The following is a 16574-nucleotide window of genomic DNA, read 5'->3' as shown; positions in this document are numbered from 1 at the left end:
AGAGCTTATTTTTAAATAAAGTATATATGGTAACCAAAAACTAAGCTAATTGTCTAAACTAAGCTAAACTACTAAACTAAGCTAACACAAGTCCATAGGCATCCTATTTTAATGTCTAGATAAGAATGACTTTAAATTTGTAATTAGTATGGTTACAAGAATATAAAGAAATATTTTAATACTCTGACATTGCTTCAGTTTTAATTTTCCTAGGTAGTTAAGTATTCCGTCATCACCTGTTTTGGTTTCAAAACACTCATCTTCCTTCAACAATAAAAAGGTAAACTTTAGGCCAGGCTTTATCTGAATTACATATTCTGGGTCATTTGAATTCAAATTTAGTAGGTATGAACCATTAAATATGCTATATATTTGTGAAGTATTTTTCCCTGGCACGTATTTATGGTGACTGTGTGCTCTCTGTATTTAATGAGGGCCTTCTTAGAAATTTAGACTGTTGCTGATTATTTCTTGGAATAATTATTCTTTAAACACCATAAGATAATGCTTTTGCCAATATAAATCCTTTGTGTTATCTGCTAGGTTTAAGGACCACAGTACAGCTATGGATAGTGAACCAAACCCTGGAACATCTTCGGTATCGACAACAACCAGTAGCACTACCACGACCACCATCACCACTTCCTCCTCTCGAATGCAGCAACCACAGATCTCTGTCTATAGTGGCTCAGACCGACATGCTGTACAGGTATTTCAGTTACCATGATGCGTAGGCTAAGACTGAGGATGTCATTACTTTTTGCTTAAGCCAGATGAATCTATTGTTTCATGTCCTCAAATGAGTTACTTGATACCCTTTAAATGAGTACAGTTAGAATTGTTCATGTTTGGAACAAGCAACAGAGTTATTGAAGAATCATTCTATTGAGAGGGCCTATATTTGTCAGCGTGTAGCTTATAAAACAATATGTTGGGAAAATTATAATTGGAAGGTCTCTAGGTACTGCTACAACATTGACAGACTCAACCAAGAGCCCCAACATGAAGAATGGCTCTAGGTTTTTCTGATTATTTTACATATGAACCCAAAATATGGACTTAGGATCTATTCAGATCTGTTCAGCTCTGTAGATACGTTAAGAGGTTCATTTTAAACCCAAGTGGCCTAAGAACCCTAAACAGGAGGATCCATTCAAGAGCTTTAAGGGGCAGAGGAGGAAGGGAATCTTTAATTAGGAAAAGTCTTAGGCTCTTCACTTAGTTGGGAAAATAAAGTTTACGTCGTTAACCTTTATAATAATGGAGGTTGAGGCAATATGGTATAGCATGAAAAGGGCATGGGCATTGCAATCTGATGTGCTCTTTGAATTCCATTTTCTTTATCATTAGTAGATATGTAGCCTTGGGTGAGAGGCATAATCTCCTTGAGCCTCAGGAAACTGAAAAATGAGGATGAGACCACCTGCTTAGTTAGTTATGAGGATTAAAGGAAGCATCTAGAATTGTGTGGGGCACATTATATATACTCAGTAAACAGTAATAGCTAATATATATTGAATACTTGCTATGTGCCAAGCATTTGATAGGTTCTTAATATGGATTTTCTCCATTTAACAAATGGGAAAACTGATGTTGTAAATTGGCTAAATAACTTTCCTAAACCCACATAACTAGTTGGTACTGTAGCTTTAGAGTTGTGCCCTTGGGACTTCGCTGGTGTCCAGTGGGTAAGACTCCGAGCTCCCAGTGCAGGGGGCCCAGGTTCGACCCCTGGTCGGGGAACTAGATCCCACATGCATGCCGCGACTAAGAGGTTTGCATGCTGCAGTGAAGATCCTGCATGCCATGGCTAACTTACTTGTTTGTGATGTAGTCATCTCCCTGATACATTTTTCTAGAGTGGAGATCCCAGTATACTGGCTATTTAGCTGTTCTGTGGCTTAGGATTCTGAAGCTACTGTGGAGTAGAATCAGAATTGTTGGAGACCTAGTCAGTTCAGTAAGAATTCAAACTGGAATGGAGAGTGTGTTTTTAATGTTTTTCACCTTTCTCTGAGGCAAGGGATATAGGGAAGAGTATCTAGAGCTTGAGCATACAGATGATGTGACATTTTAAATGCCATTTTGTTCTCTAGCTTTACCTAAGCTGGATGTGTTAATAAAAAAAAGTTATTGAAGATGTGTAGATACAGATATATCTCACAAATAGCACTAACTCTAATTCTTATGAGATCATAGAATTGCTTCCCTTTAAATGTAATCAAATCAATATTTACTGAACTACCTAAGTAGTTCTTTAATACCTTTCAGCTTTCTTTTTCAGTCCTGAGAATCCTCTTCCCCTTCTTTGCTCCTTCATAGGAACAAAATAAGAACAATATGCTGTATCTTTAACTTGCATTTAAAGAGTCTCTCTCCCATGAGTATAGTGTTGAATCGTAATGAAAGACTGTGCTGACAATAGAAAATAATTACTATACTCTGACAGAAATATGTGCCAAATAGGTTATTCATTTTTTATTTCAGTTTGATTTTAGAATTTTTTTATGGAATTAGAAGAACATATATAGATTTACCTGACGAAAAAGACATATTGTTGTGATTCTAAATCACAATGCAGATCTATAGTCCCCTGCAACTAGGTGTCAAAAGCCTACATTGGTTTTGTGACAAGAGTCTGCAGTAGGTATAGCAGTCCTTTTTTTTTTTTTTTTGCGGTACGTGGGCCTCTCACTATTGTGGCCTCTCCCGTTGCGGAGCACAGGCTCCGGACGCGCAGGCTCAGCGGCCATGGCTCACGGGCCCAGCCGCTCCGCGGCATGTGGGATCCTCCCGGACCGGGACACGAACCCACTTCCCCTGCGTTGGCAGGCAGACTCTTAACCAGTGCGCCACCAGGGAAGCCTGGTATAGCAGTCTTTTGTTGAGGAATTGAGATATGAACACACGAAGGTAAAAAACACAAGGAAATATGCTTTCTTGGAATTTGGATAAAGAGATTCATAGGTTTGTGGTAAAGGTGTCCTGACTCAGAAGCTCAAGCTGTAGGATTATGGCTCTATTACTCCCTTAGCTCTTTGAAAACTCTGGTTTGATGCTGAGATTTAGGGTGCTGTTTCAGAGTCATCATGGGCATGATGTGACTTTAGGATGTGTTTGCAGAGTACTGGTAAGTCTGACTTACCATTTGGACAGATAAAGGATTTTCCTCTTATTAGAATACTTGCTTTTCTATACTTATCGATTTATGAAGTTCAGGTTCATAGTTTTCAATAGTCACAGTCATTAACACTTTACCAGGAATTTTTTTTTTTAGTAAGAACAGTTTTATTCTGTTTTGCAACAGTTGAATCTGACATTTAAAAAACATTTAAAAACATTTTAAAAAGTGATTATTTAGTAATTTCCTAAAAAAATAGCTTTATAATTTTAAGTGGTTATTAATATAATGAAGCTAAGTATTTTCAGACATTTAAAGAAAAATACAAATGAGAAGGTAAAAATCACTTCTAATCTAGCTACCCGTCAGTAGTCTTTTAATGTTTTCCTGAATATTCTTTAAAATATTTTAATATAAATCGTATCTTACTCTATACACTATTTAGTAACCTGCTTTTTCACCTAATGATATATTTGGGAATTTTTTGTTAATAGATATATCTGCTCTGTTCAATATAGTAGCTACTAGCTGCATGTGGCTATTTTATATTTAAATTATAATTAAAATTCAGTAAAATTAAAAACTTAGTTCCTTAGTTGCACTAGCCACCTTGTAAGTGCTCAGTAGATTCGTGGCTGCTGTATTGGATGGCACTGATCTACATTGATATTCGTAATGCTTGCAGGGTATACATATCCTCGCTACACAAGCTGCAAATCCTACCAAGTTTTATCCAAAATGGTTATACCAATTTACATTCTTACTAACAGTGTATGAGAGTATCTGTTTCTCCAGTAGTAGTAGTATTCTTTTAAGTCTTTATCCATTGGAATGTTGGAAAATAGTGTCTTAATTTGTAAGTTTTGACTACTAGTGAGATTGAAGATCTTTTCACATGCTTACTTAGCACTTTTTCCTTTTGTGAATTGCCTCTACTGGGTAACTTTAATTTGTACAGATTAGTGAATCCTAGTGATATGTAACTAGGAGAGAACTATGTTGATATGACATTGAACATTAAAGTAGTGAAATTTTATTTTAGTTTATTTTTTTTAAAGTACATGCACAGACTCTAGACAATGCTATACTTTTTTTTTTTTTTTTTTTACTTCTTTTTATATTTGGCTGTGTTGGGTCTTCGTTTCTGTGCGAGGGCTTTCCCTAGTTGTGGCAAGCGGGGGCCACTCTTCATCGCGGTGCAAGGGCCTTTCACTGTCGTGGCCTCTCTTGTTGCGGGGCACAGGCTCCAGATGCGCAGGCTCAGTAGTTGCGGCTCACGGGCCTAGTTCCTCCACGGCATGTGGGATCTTCCCAGACCAGGGCTCGAATCCGTGTCCCCTGCATTGGCAGGCAGATTCTCAACCACTGTGCCACCAGGAAAGCCCTTTTTAACATCTTTATTGGAGTATAGTTGCTTCACAATGTTGTGTTTGTTTCTGCTGTGTAACAAAGTGAATTGGCTATATGTATACATATATCCCCATATCCCCTCCCTCTTGCGTCTCCCTCCCACTCTCCCTATCCCACCCCTCTAGGTGGTCACAAAGCATCGAGCTGATCTCCCTGTGCTATGCGGCTGCTTCCCACTAGCTATCTGTTTTACATTTGGTAGTGTATATATGTCCTTGCCACTCTCTCACTTCGTCCCAGCTTACCCTTCCCCCTCCCCGCGTCCTCAAGTCCATTCTCTTAAAGTAGTGAAATTTTAAACTGCTGCTTTTTTAATACTTTATTTTATGGTTAAGATTATGGTTTGACATTGGTTCAATTGACTTATCACAGGTAATTCAACAGGCATTGCACCGCCCTCCCAGCTCAGCTGCTCAGTATCTACAGCAAATGTATGCCGCTCAGCAACAGCACTTAATGCTGCACACAGCAGCTCTCCAGCAGCAGCACTTAAGCAGCTCCCAGCTTCAGAGCCTTGCTGCTGTTCAGGTGAGACGGAACTGAATTAAGAACTTATGAGGCCAAAGTTGACATGACCTGCAGATAATTCCTGAAAATAAATATGTTGGTATTATTTTAGAGTTTTCAGGTGTCCTGTGATTATTTTTTCTTAAGGAAATATAATAGGCTGCCAGATTGAGGTTAGTTTAAAAACAAATGAATGTGTTTTATGTGTTACTCTATTGCTAACTTTTGTCCCTCTGCTTTTTAATCTACATTGCAGAAATGCTATACTAATGTCATGGTTTTGTGTGTAAAATTTTAGGTACAACAGTGAATAGTTAGGGTTACATGAATCTTATCTACATTTTAACAAAAAAGGTTTTTTAAATTACATAAGTAATTTACACTCATTAAAAAAAAAACAAACAGTATAAAATTGACCATAAGAGGTAAAGTATAGAGGTATTCCTTTTCCATATCCCCTGCTATTTTCCACTCTTCAGAGGTGGCCACTAAAAGTTTAATATGTATCCCTCCAGGAATGTTCTGTATAAAAATATGTATGTACACTTTTCTAAAATCCACTCATGATTCCTACTGCTAACAGGATGATTTTATGATTAAATGCTTATGTTTTTAAAAAGATCTTCATTATTATTGCACTGTTTATTTAAATTAAACTGTATGTGAGATTTAATCTTAAATGTCCTCACCAAAGGAGAATCTCAGTTGACTGAACCTGAAAAAAGGTTTATTTCTGTTATAAACACATCCCCAGCTGTTACTTCTTCTCGGTAGTGTAATTTTAAATAACGTCGTGTACATGATACAAGTAAGGAAACCGAAACCCACTGGTACTTGATATAGCTCCAATTTCTTTTTCATAACATTAGAGTAGTGATTTCACTTCAAAGAAGACTGAGACCTGTAGAGTAAAACTGACAATGACTGCGACTATTAAAATAAGATTAGCCTTTGGGTCTTCTGTTTTCACTGTTCAGTGTTTTCTTTTTTTCTTAATCTGTTTGGCTAAAGCTTAATCCATGTTGACTGTAAAATAACTGTAAAATAGATGTTTTGACTTTTATTGTGGTTTTATGGTATCCTGGTACCAGAAAGTTTTTAACTTCAGGCTTTTATAGACATATTATAAAGATTTTATTATTTTAGGCAAGTTTGTCCAGTGGAAGACCACCTACATCCCCCACAGGAAGTGTCACACAGCAGTCAAGTATGTCCCAGACATCTGTAAGTGCCCGAAATTTTTTCCTGGTTTTAAAATTTTAAATTATTGCTTTTCAGAAGTGAACTGTTAATATTTACAAAACTGTTATTGTTTATCTGTTTAATATTATTGAAATAACAAGTGTCTAGAAACAAGAATGATACATTTCAAGAATTTGGAAATAATGTCAAACTTCTGAAAATCTGAGTCTTAAAAAAGTTTTTGTATTATTTCTTATGTATGTTTTCCCACTGACTGTGTTCACATCTTCTGTGATTCTGAATGATTGCAGTTTTCAGTGTGCATTGAAAGCATGAAACATATAATTCAGGGAATTAAGTCATACTTTTACTGTGATATACTAAAGAATGTCATGTCCTTGGTAGACATCTAAATGTTTCTAGCTCTTTCTGTGCAATTCACGTTTTAGAAATTTTACTTTCCAGTTTATGCTTACTTGAGTTATGTGGGTCAAATTTACAAGTATCCATTCAAGATAGTGTTATTTATTTTGAGAAAGGAGTAAAAGAAAGGTGATTTGTTATATTGCACATATATACTGGGAAATTGTGCAGAGTATCCCAGTTAAAAGAAATTTACAGGTGTGGTAATACTTGTTTAACTTTTTATTTTGATATAATTTCAAGTTGCAAGAATAATAAAATAAATTTCTGTATACCCTTTACTCAGATTCACCAGTTGTTAGCATTTTGGCTCATAGCTTTATCATGCATTCTTTCTATCTACATATATACAGTTACCTTTTTCTGAACCATTTGTGGGTAAGTTGAGACATGTTCCTTTACTCCTAAATAACTTTGATATGTACTTCCTAGTAACAAAGTCATTCTTTTATGAGCCACATGAAGTGGATCGAATTCAGGAAGTTTAGCATTGATACAGTGCCGTTCATATACAGATTTCATCAGTTGTTCCGTATTTCTCAGCCTCATCACTATAGACATTATGGACCAGATAATTCTTGTAGGGGGCTATCCTGTGCGTTATAGGACATTAAGCAGCATGCCTAGCTTAGATACCAGTAGGCTATGCCCGCCTCTTTTCCCTAGTGTGACAGCCAAAAATGTCTACAGGCACTGCCAGATGTTTCCTGAGGGGCCAAATTGCCCCTTGTTGAGAACCATTGAGTTAACCTAATAACATCCTCTTTAGCTGTTTTTTCCTGATCCAGGATGGTAATACTTTGAAGCTTTGTAAAATTGAATCCAATGGAGTATAGTTTATAGATTGCTGAGGAATTGAAGATGAACTTGTGCTGTATTTCTTTAGTTAAGGTTGTGATCTTTACTAAGTACATGTATGATGAGCATACAGTTATTTTTGGGCTATTGAGCTGATATTTTTAATTAAAAAATTACATTTTAGCATGGAAGTATCCTGGAATGTGAATAAAATTAGTTGAGAAAGAAATTACTTAACGACTTGAAAATGTTAGACTGAAGAAAATGAAAAATTTAAGTAATGTAATTTAGCCCTAAGCATTAATGCTATAGTTACCGATATTGATGTCAGATAATATCGTTAACTAATACATTGGTAGTTATGGAAAGGACTGGTAAACTGGCTAAAAAAATTATAGATAAATTCTTTATTCTGTGAAGTACTGGAATGGCATTAGGGTATATATGTATAGAGATATGTGGTCTGAATTTTTTTCCCTTCACATTATTAAAAGGTATCCTTTTAAACCATTTTTGTTTCATTATGATTTTATGTATGTGACTTTTACAATCACAGTTTCAGTGATTGTGCTTATTTTTTATGAAATTGCTAGTGCTACTTGTCATAAACCAGGTAGCCTTGTATGATGAAGAATGCCAGAACCTGTGCCTGGCTGGTGGGGGAAAAGAAGTAGGGAGAATAGATGTCTAGAAAAAAACACGGGAATAATACATAGCATTTGTTCTGTTTTCTGTCCCAGCTGAGCAGTAGATCAAGTGAGTGGACTTGCAGTCCAAATTATGATACTCAAGGTAGCTTAGTAAATTTAGCTCAGTCTCCAAAAGAGGGGCAGAGCATGGTAGCAGAAATCTCTAGGTAGTGATAATAATGAGCCGTCAGGTGGCAGTCTGCTGGTTTTCAGAGTTTTGTTTATTTTGAAATAGGTTTCCGATAACAGTGAATGACATGAGGGAAGGGTCCAGCCTCCAGTAGATAAGAGGGCTACAAGGTAGGTTGTCAAGTCACCAGCCAGATAGGTTGGGGTTCAGAGTAGGAGTGGAATGCCAATGGGGAAATGGAATATTGTATTTTAAAAAACGAAGTAAGAAGTCCAATCATACACCTGGGGAAACTGTATGTGGAGGAGACCATTGTTAATTGAATGTATAGGTATTTAGTGGTGCCAGCATCCTCTTCTTTACTGTCATGAGAACAGAAAGGCTAATTCTAGACTCTTACCAGTAGTGAGAGTGGTGTTTTTTTTTGTTTTTGGTGTGTGTGTGTGTGTGTGTGTGTGTGTATGATTGATTATCTCTAAAACTAGTTGGGACCAAGTCTTTAGGTTGATGTCTGTACTTCAATTTAGTGGGACTAAGATTTAGTCTTTAAATTTGATTTGCTAAAATGAAATCTAAGCCAGTTAAAAACTCTTATGCAAAATAAAATCAACAAAGTTAAAAACCAGCAAAATGGTTGAAAATGTATTTGCACCATATATGTCACCCAGCTTATATTTGTAAAATACCAAGGGCTCTGTTATATTAGTAAGATAAACAATGAGAATACACAAAAGACCTGCATTGGTAATTTTCAAAAGAAAGACTACTTTTGGGTTTTAAACACATGAAAATATATTAAGCATATTAGTAATAAAGAAATGTATGTAAAAATAGCAATAATGTTCTATTTTCACTTGTCAGATTAGAAAACAGGGAAAAACATTGAGACAGTAACAGTTGTTGGCAAGTATGGTACACTCATACACTATTGGTGGGAATGTATAATAATTGGTACAACTTTTCTGGAGGGTTATTTGGCAGTGTGTATGAAAATTTAAACTATGCGTGCCTTTTCACATAGTCTGATTTTTAGTGATGTCATTGACTAAATATGAGAGATAATTATGACATAGATAATTATGCAAATATGCATGGTTTGTAATGGTGGAAAATTATAAACAATACAAATGTTCAGTAATTGAGGATTAGTTAAAAGATAGTTAATTCATACAGTGGAATACTATAGCTGCTTAAAAATGTTATGTGTGTGTATATAAAGAGACTTAGGTTTTCATTAGTTATTAGGTGAAAAAAGCAAGAATATATCATCTCATTTAACTTATTTAATAGGTTATTCTATTTTTCAGTTCTAAAATTGCCATTTGCTTTTTCTTTGTATCTTCTGTTTCTTTTGCTGAGAGTTTATGTTTTCATTTGTTTCAAGTGGGCTCATAATTGCTTGTTCAAAGCATTTTTATGACTACTGCTTTAAAATCTTTGTCAGATAATTAAAATACTTCTTTCATCTTGGTGTTGGCATCTGTTTATTGATTGTCTTTTTCATTCAGCTTGAGGTCTTTCTGGTTCTTGGTACAATGAGTGATTTTTGATTGAAACCTGGACATATTGAGTATTATGTTATGAGATTGTGAATCTTATTTAAATTTTCTGTTTTGGCTGGCTTCTGAAAGAGCGTTTGTCACATCCTTACTGCCATTTGGGGGTAGAAGTCCAGGTTCCCCATTTGGTTTCCATTGATACCTGAGGGATGCTCCTTGTAATTGCTAAGTGAGCATGAATTCTGGCTCACTAGGCCTCTACTGAGGTATCTCTGGCTAGGAGGGATAGGAATGCTGCGTTACTGCTCCCCACGTGGTCTCCACTGATACTACAGGGATGGGCTGGTTTGTTGTTCGTGATCTTTTACTGCTTGGCTGGTATGAAAGTCTTGGCTCTCTACCTGGCCTTCTCTGGCACTAACCTGTTGGAAGGATTTGTGGAATCCGGGTGCCTCATTACAGCCTGATGAGGATAGAAGCCTAGGTCTTTGCTAATGTGGATGTGGATAGGGCCATAGTGTTCTCTGTGGCGTTTGGCTGGAGTAGAGCAATTATTGCCTAAAAGTTTTCTGTGTTGCTAGGCTGTCCCTTTTCTGATCCTTGGCTAGAAAGAGCAGCCCATTGGAGCTTTTTTTTTTTTTTTTTTTTTTTTGGTCTGTACCCACTGCTGTTTCTGGGTTACTGACTTGTTCACCTTTATGTTTGGGTTATATGAGATTTAAAAAGGAAACCCAGGGAGCTTGCAAGCACATCATTCACTGGGTCCTGGAGTCTGCTTTTCTCCACCTTTTAGGATCCTCTTACATTTATTTTATATGTAACATTCGGGATTTTTAGTTATACTTAGGGGGAGGAGTAGGGAGAAGCATGTCTATTCCACTTTCCTGGAAACAAAATTCCTATCATTTAACTTATTTTTTAAAATTTATATCTATATGTCTGTCTGGTTATGTAGGAAGAAAATCTGTAATACACAACAAATTTAATCAGTGGTTATCTTTGAGGAAGTAGGTTGAAGAGCTTCATTTTGTCTAAATAAAACATGAATATACTCTTGTTGTCTAAGATACTGACAGTACAGACAATATAGAGTAAAAGTGACATCCCATTTCAGGAGTCCCTTTTGCCCTGACAAAGTTTTATGTGAAGCTTTCCTATCTTATTACTGTACATTTCTATACATAAATGTAAATAGATAGGCTATGGTTAATTTTATTTGTTTGTTTTATTGTAAGCGATCATTCTGTATCTTTCTTTTCTAAGTCTTTGGGCATTTTCAGCTGGAAAGGATTATGTGGCTAGAAATTGCAGTCATAGGTCTATAAATGACTCAAAGGCTGTTTGTATCTCATTCCCTTTCCCTTTCTTTGCTGTTTTTTGGCCCTAGAATCTACATTAATCCCAGATGTTTTGACTTTAATTCACTGTACTATTCTGTCAAGAAGGAAAAACCTTATTTTTGATAGCTTTCTGGCTCTGGTGTCAGACAAAATGAGCTTTCTTTCTTTTTTTTTTTTTTGGGTGGGGGGGTGCCACGGCATGTTGGAACTTAGTTCCCCCACCAGGGGTTGAACCCGTTCCCGCTGCTTGGGAGTGCAGAGTCTTAAACACTGGACCACCAGGAAAGTCCCAAGATGAGCTTTTGAAGCCCAGTTAGTTTTATGACTTTATTCATTCATACATTAACTCATTTATTCAACAAATATTTATTGAGCATTTAAACACCATTCTAGGTGCAGGGAATACAGCAACACAGCAGATAAAACCTCTTGTCTTTATGGAGCTAGGGATAGATAGATAACAGGTAAACTAGTATATAATATGTCAGATGGTGGTAAGTTCTATAGAGAAAAATAAAGCAAGGAAGGGGAATGGGATGAGGGAATTTGCTCTTTTAATTAGGGTGATAAGGGAAAGCATTGCTAATAAAAATGGCATTTGAAGGAGGGTGAGGGAGGCAAACATGCTTAAGGAACAGAAAGGAGGGTAGTGTGGCTGGAGTGGAATGAGAGAGTGGGAGTATGTTTAGAGATGACTTTAGAGAGGTAATTGTAATGTAATCACGAGATTATTAAACCCTTGGGTTTTACTCTGCGTGAGTTGGGAAGCTACTGGAAAGCTGTTTTAGTAGGGATGTGACATGATCTCACACAAGCTTTAACTTAGGTACAATGTTGAGAGTAAGTTCTAGGGGCCAGTGATAGAAGCAGGGAGACCAGTTAAGTGGTTCCTGTAATAATCCAAGAGAGCGATATTGGGGGCTTGGACCGTGATGGTGACAGTAGATATGGTAAAAAGTGGTTAGCCAGATTCTGAATTTTTTTTCTCCAATATTTTATTATAGAAATTTGGATGTTTTGGGACTTCCCTGGCGGTCCAGTGGTTAAGACCCTGCGCTCCCAATGCAGGGGGCATGGGTTCGATCACTGGTTGGGAAACTAAGATCCCTGCATGCCTCATGGTGTGGCCAAAAAAAGAAATTTGGATGTTTTGAAAATAGACCTAACAGTATGTGCTGAGGGATTGAATAAGAGATGTGAGGAAAGGTAGAGTCACCGATAACTGTAGTATTTTGGCCTGAACACCTGGAAGAATCTGCTAAAGCAGGTGTTGGAGAAGAAAACAAGGAGTTTGGTTTTCAACACGATGTATGTTAGACACCCACCTATAGATGTTGAGTAGATGTTGGATATATGAGTTTGGAGTTCATGTGGCAGGTCTGGTGATTAGTGATGTCTTGTGCATCTCATTGACAATTCAAGTCAGAAGAGTACATGGTGACTTTACTACCAATTGTAGAATATTATGAGAGAAAGTTTGAGGACATAAGGGACCTGGCTTCTGGTCTTAATTCTGTGACTGACTGGTGGTGTGACTTAGGGCAAGTCATTTAACCTCCTTACACCCCGGTTTTATGTAAAATTAAGTTGTCTAATTAGATGGTTTTTAGTCTTTTCATCCATGTGTCCCTGGGCCTAGATCAAGGAGAAGGTTCAGTAGATGGTGCTATGCACTAAATTGCATCCCTCCCAAATTCGTATGTTGAAGCCTTAAACTCGCATGTGACTATATTAGAAACAGGGCCTTTAAGGAGGTGGTTAAGGTTAAAAGAGGTCCTAAGTGTGGAGCTCTGATCCAGTAGACCTGGTGGCTTTATCAGAGGAGAGACATCAGAGATCTCCCCTCTATCTGCTGAGAGGTAAGAAGGTGGCCATCTGCAAGCCAGCATAGAGCTTGCACCAGAAGCTGAATTGGCTGGCACCTTGGTCCTGGACTTCCTAGCCTCTAGAACAGTGGGAAATAAATTTCTGTTGTTTGAGCTACCCAGTCTGTGGCACCTCGTTATGGCAGCTTGAGCAGACTAAGATAGATAGGGCTCTGAGCCTTACCTTAAACTTTATTTATTTAAAAATTTTTTATTATTGGCTGCATTGGGTCTTTGTTGCTGCGCTTGGGCTTTCTCTAGTTGCGGCGAGTGGGGGCTTCTCTTCGTTGTGGTGCTCGGGCTTCTCACTGCGGTGGTTTCTCTTGTTGTGGAGCATGGGCTTTAGGTGCAGGGGCTTCAGTAGTTGTGGTGCACGGGCTTAGCTGCTCCACGGCATGTGGCATCCTCCCGGACCAGGGATGGAACCCGTGTCCCCTGCATTGGCAGGTGGATTCTTAACCACTGTGCCACCAGGGAAGCCCCCTTACCTTAAACTTTAGACAGAACAGTTTTGTGATCTGTTTGAATCTGGGAGTTCTGAATAAGATGGTGTGTGAAGAAAGGGTTCTATTAAAAAAAAAAAATTTGAGAACCAGTGGTTTAGATGTTAATCTAAGATTCTGTAGGGACTTAGCCTATCACATAGTAGGTGTGTAATAAATATTTGTTGAAAGATGAAGTTTAACTATAATCATCAACTAGAACATGTAATGCATCGTATTAATTTTAATTCTTGGTTATCTTGGTACCGCAAGTGGTTTATCTTCAGTGCAAAGAATCATTTTAGGATATATTCTGATTGCCTGAAATTGCATTATGGAAGAGAGTCTAAGTCCTGACCTCAGTGATGAGATTCTTTTGTTGTTAGTTATGAGCAGGCAGCCAGTTAATCAGGTTTACCTATTGTCCCACACTGTGCTAGTGGCCCTGGGGGTACACATGAGTCAAAGTCCCTTCCCTCAGAGACAGTAATAGACATTTGAAGAACTGTGCCTAGACATATCAAACAGTAACCAACATAACAGTATATAATCAAGTGATAAATTCCATGGGAGTTAACAGAAAAGAGATCTTTGGGGATTGGAGTAGTTGAAGAAGGCTTTTTGTACGGGACTTAAGCTGAGCTTTAAAAAATACGTGGAGTTTGCAGAGAAGAGGACTCATCCTGAGCTCATGTTCCTGAAATAGCAGAACTTAGTTTCATGGATTCATTCCTGAATGGGATTCTTTGCTAGTCTCCCACACTCCTGAGGATAATCTGTGCCAATATTTCCTTATTGAATGCCTACTTGGTGCCAGGCGTGGTGTTAGGTGTCAAGAATCCAAAGTGAACAAACGTCTTAGAGTACAGTGGATATAGTCTACAGACATGTAAATAGTCAAAGGACACTGTGATAGGAGTTTTGTTTTACTGGAGTTATCTTCTAATAACTTGCTTGTAAAGGGTACATGGAAAATAAATTTGGAATCTTTGTAGTCCTAAAAATTCCCTCCCCATATCTTTTTAATGATTATTTGTATGTAAATTCTATATTGAAAATGATTTTTCTTAGGAAACTTGAAACCATTGTTTTCAAATTTTTAGTATTACCAAAGAAAAGGCTGATTTTGTCTTATTATCACTAATTGGTACTTTTTCTCTTCAGTCTTTTGGGTTTGCCTGTTTTCTTTAGCTTTTCTGGAGTTTCATGAGGCTCTCTAGATGTCATTGAGTTCAGACACTTTTTGGACTCTCTTAGTGTGAAACTTAATGTTCATGTGTATGAAACTAAAAAAGTTTTAACAAAAATTTATTTCCTTCTATTTTTCTCTGTTCTCTTTTTCTGGAGCTCCTTAGTTGGATATTGGTCTTTCTGGATTGATCCTTTACTTCTTTTAGCTTTTTACTCATTTTCTGTCTTTATCTTTTTATTCTGTTGTGACATATTTCCTTACCCTTTTCTTTTTTAATCCTTTCGTTTCACATTTAAAAGAAAATTTTAGTTCAGCCTTTGTATTTCCAATTTCTAAGAGAATTTTCTTATTCTTTTCCCTTGGAATCCTATTTCTCTGTTATGGCTGGAATATTTTAGATCTCTGTTGTGATACTTATCAGATTTTAAAACTCTTTTTTTTGTTGTTTCCTAAATAATTTATGTTCCTTAGAAATTATCTTTGTCTTTTTTTTCATGCTGCTGGTTTTTCTCTTATAAGAAAAAGAAGTTTTCCCTTAAAATGCTTGGTTTTCTGCTTATATTTAAGAGTAAATGATTATATAAATTAATTAACATGGGTTTCTTCCACTGCTTTGAAGATAGGTTGTTCCTTAGCAGACCCCTTTCCTTAGTGGAAAGGCCGATTAAGATTTCTGTATTTGCATGTGGGAATAGCAGTGGTGATGACAGTGGTAAGGATATATCTTTGGCAGGTTTAGAATTGAAGGTGTGCAGGTTAGAAGCTGGCCATTAGACTGGTGAGCCAGCAGTTTCGGAATAAGGAGGGTTTTACTTCAAGGTACCAGTACCCACTCTAGAAGCCTAGCTTTTCCGTGGCAGTTTTTAGACTTTTAAAGAGAAGTGTCCTTTCTTTCTAGGTCTCGATACCCCTTCTGTATGGGAGAGGGGTGGGGTTGTGACTGGTGAGACTGTTTTCTAGACAGACCTGTAGATAATCCTTCAATTTTTAGCCCCACTTCTTACTTCTGCTTTCATACCTCTAAATTCTGAGTCTAACTAAATCCACTCTGGTCTGTTTCTTCCTGTATTCTGGACTACAGAGAGCTTCCTTCTCTCTGTTTTCTCCTTCAGTATGATCTCATCTTTAAGTCTTACAGAAATGCAGATGGTACCCTTATCGCTCTCGCTTTGCTGTATGTGTGTTTTCTTTTTGTTTAATGTTGTTCTTTTAATCCCCCAAGTTTTTTTGGAAAAAACATTTAAACCCACAGAAAAATGGAAAGAGTAAGCATTGACCCTTGTGTACCCTTCATGTAGCTATCCATAACAATTGTTAAGTTCCTCTCTATTCACACGGTTTTTCTGACCTATGTGCCCCATATTTGGATTCCCTCAGTAGTCTCCAAAATACCTTTTCCCAGGATTTAATTAAGGGTCACACATGCATGTGGATGCCCGATTTTCCTTTAATATAAAAAGATCTGGGCTTCCCTGGTGGTGCAGTGATTGAGAGTCTGCCTACCGATGCAGGGGACACGGGTTCGTGACCCGGTCCGGGAGGAAACCGCATGCCACGGAGCGGCTGGGCCCGTGAGCCATGGCCACTGAGCCTGCGCGTCTGGAGCCTGTGCTCTGCAACGGGAGAGGCCACAACAGTGAGAGGCCCGCGTACCGCAAAAAAAAAAAATCTCCTCCCCCACCTTTTTTTTTAAAGAGCTCAGGTCACTTATCTTACGGAATGTCCCACAGTCTAAATTTGTATGTTTGTTACCCCCAGTCTTTTTTTTTGTTTTTTAAACATCTTTATTGGAGTATAATTGCTTTTTTTCCCCCAGTCTTTTTTGTTATTGTATTAACTGCTATTTCAGTGGGTTTTAGTAGGAGGGAGAAGCAAATGGGTGTGCTCAGACCATTATCTTCAGTATTTATTGTTTTATAAACATGATTTTTAATGG

The 16574-nt window shown here is 37.4% G+C and overlaps 1 protein-coding gene across 9 annotated transcripts in view; it reads left to right on the top strand.

Moving 5' to 3' along the window:
- The window catches only part of PHC3 (polyhomeotic homolog 3), an 85383-nt gene that overhangs the window by 2071 nt on the left and 66738 nt on the right, over window positions 1–16574 (top strand). For all 9 annotated transcript variants that reach the window (XR_010943561.1, XR_010943562.1, XR_010943563.1 and 6 more), the window contains exons 2-4: window positions 544–709; window positions 4904–5059; window positions 6185–6262. Coding sequence is in view for 6 of the 9 variants with exons in the window: in XM_067737995.1 (XP_067594096.1) it covers window positions 544–709; window positions 4904–5059; window positions 6185–6262 (400 nt within the window). In the remaining 3 variants the exon portion in view is untranslated. The remainder of the gene's footprint in view (window positions 1–543; window positions 710–4903; window positions 5060–6184; window positions 6263–16574) is intronic.

The sequence above is a fragment of the Pseudorca crassidens genome, chromosome 5, assembly GCF_039906515.1.
Source record: "Pseudorca crassidens isolate mPseCra1 chromosome 5, mPseCra1.hap1, whole genome shotgun sequence".
Classification (NCBI taxonomy): domain Eukaryota; kingdom Metazoa; phylum Chordata; class Mammalia; order Artiodactyla; family Delphinidae; genus Pseudorca; species Pseudorca crassidens.
This window is presented reverse-complemented; position numbering and strand designations above follow the sequence as displayed.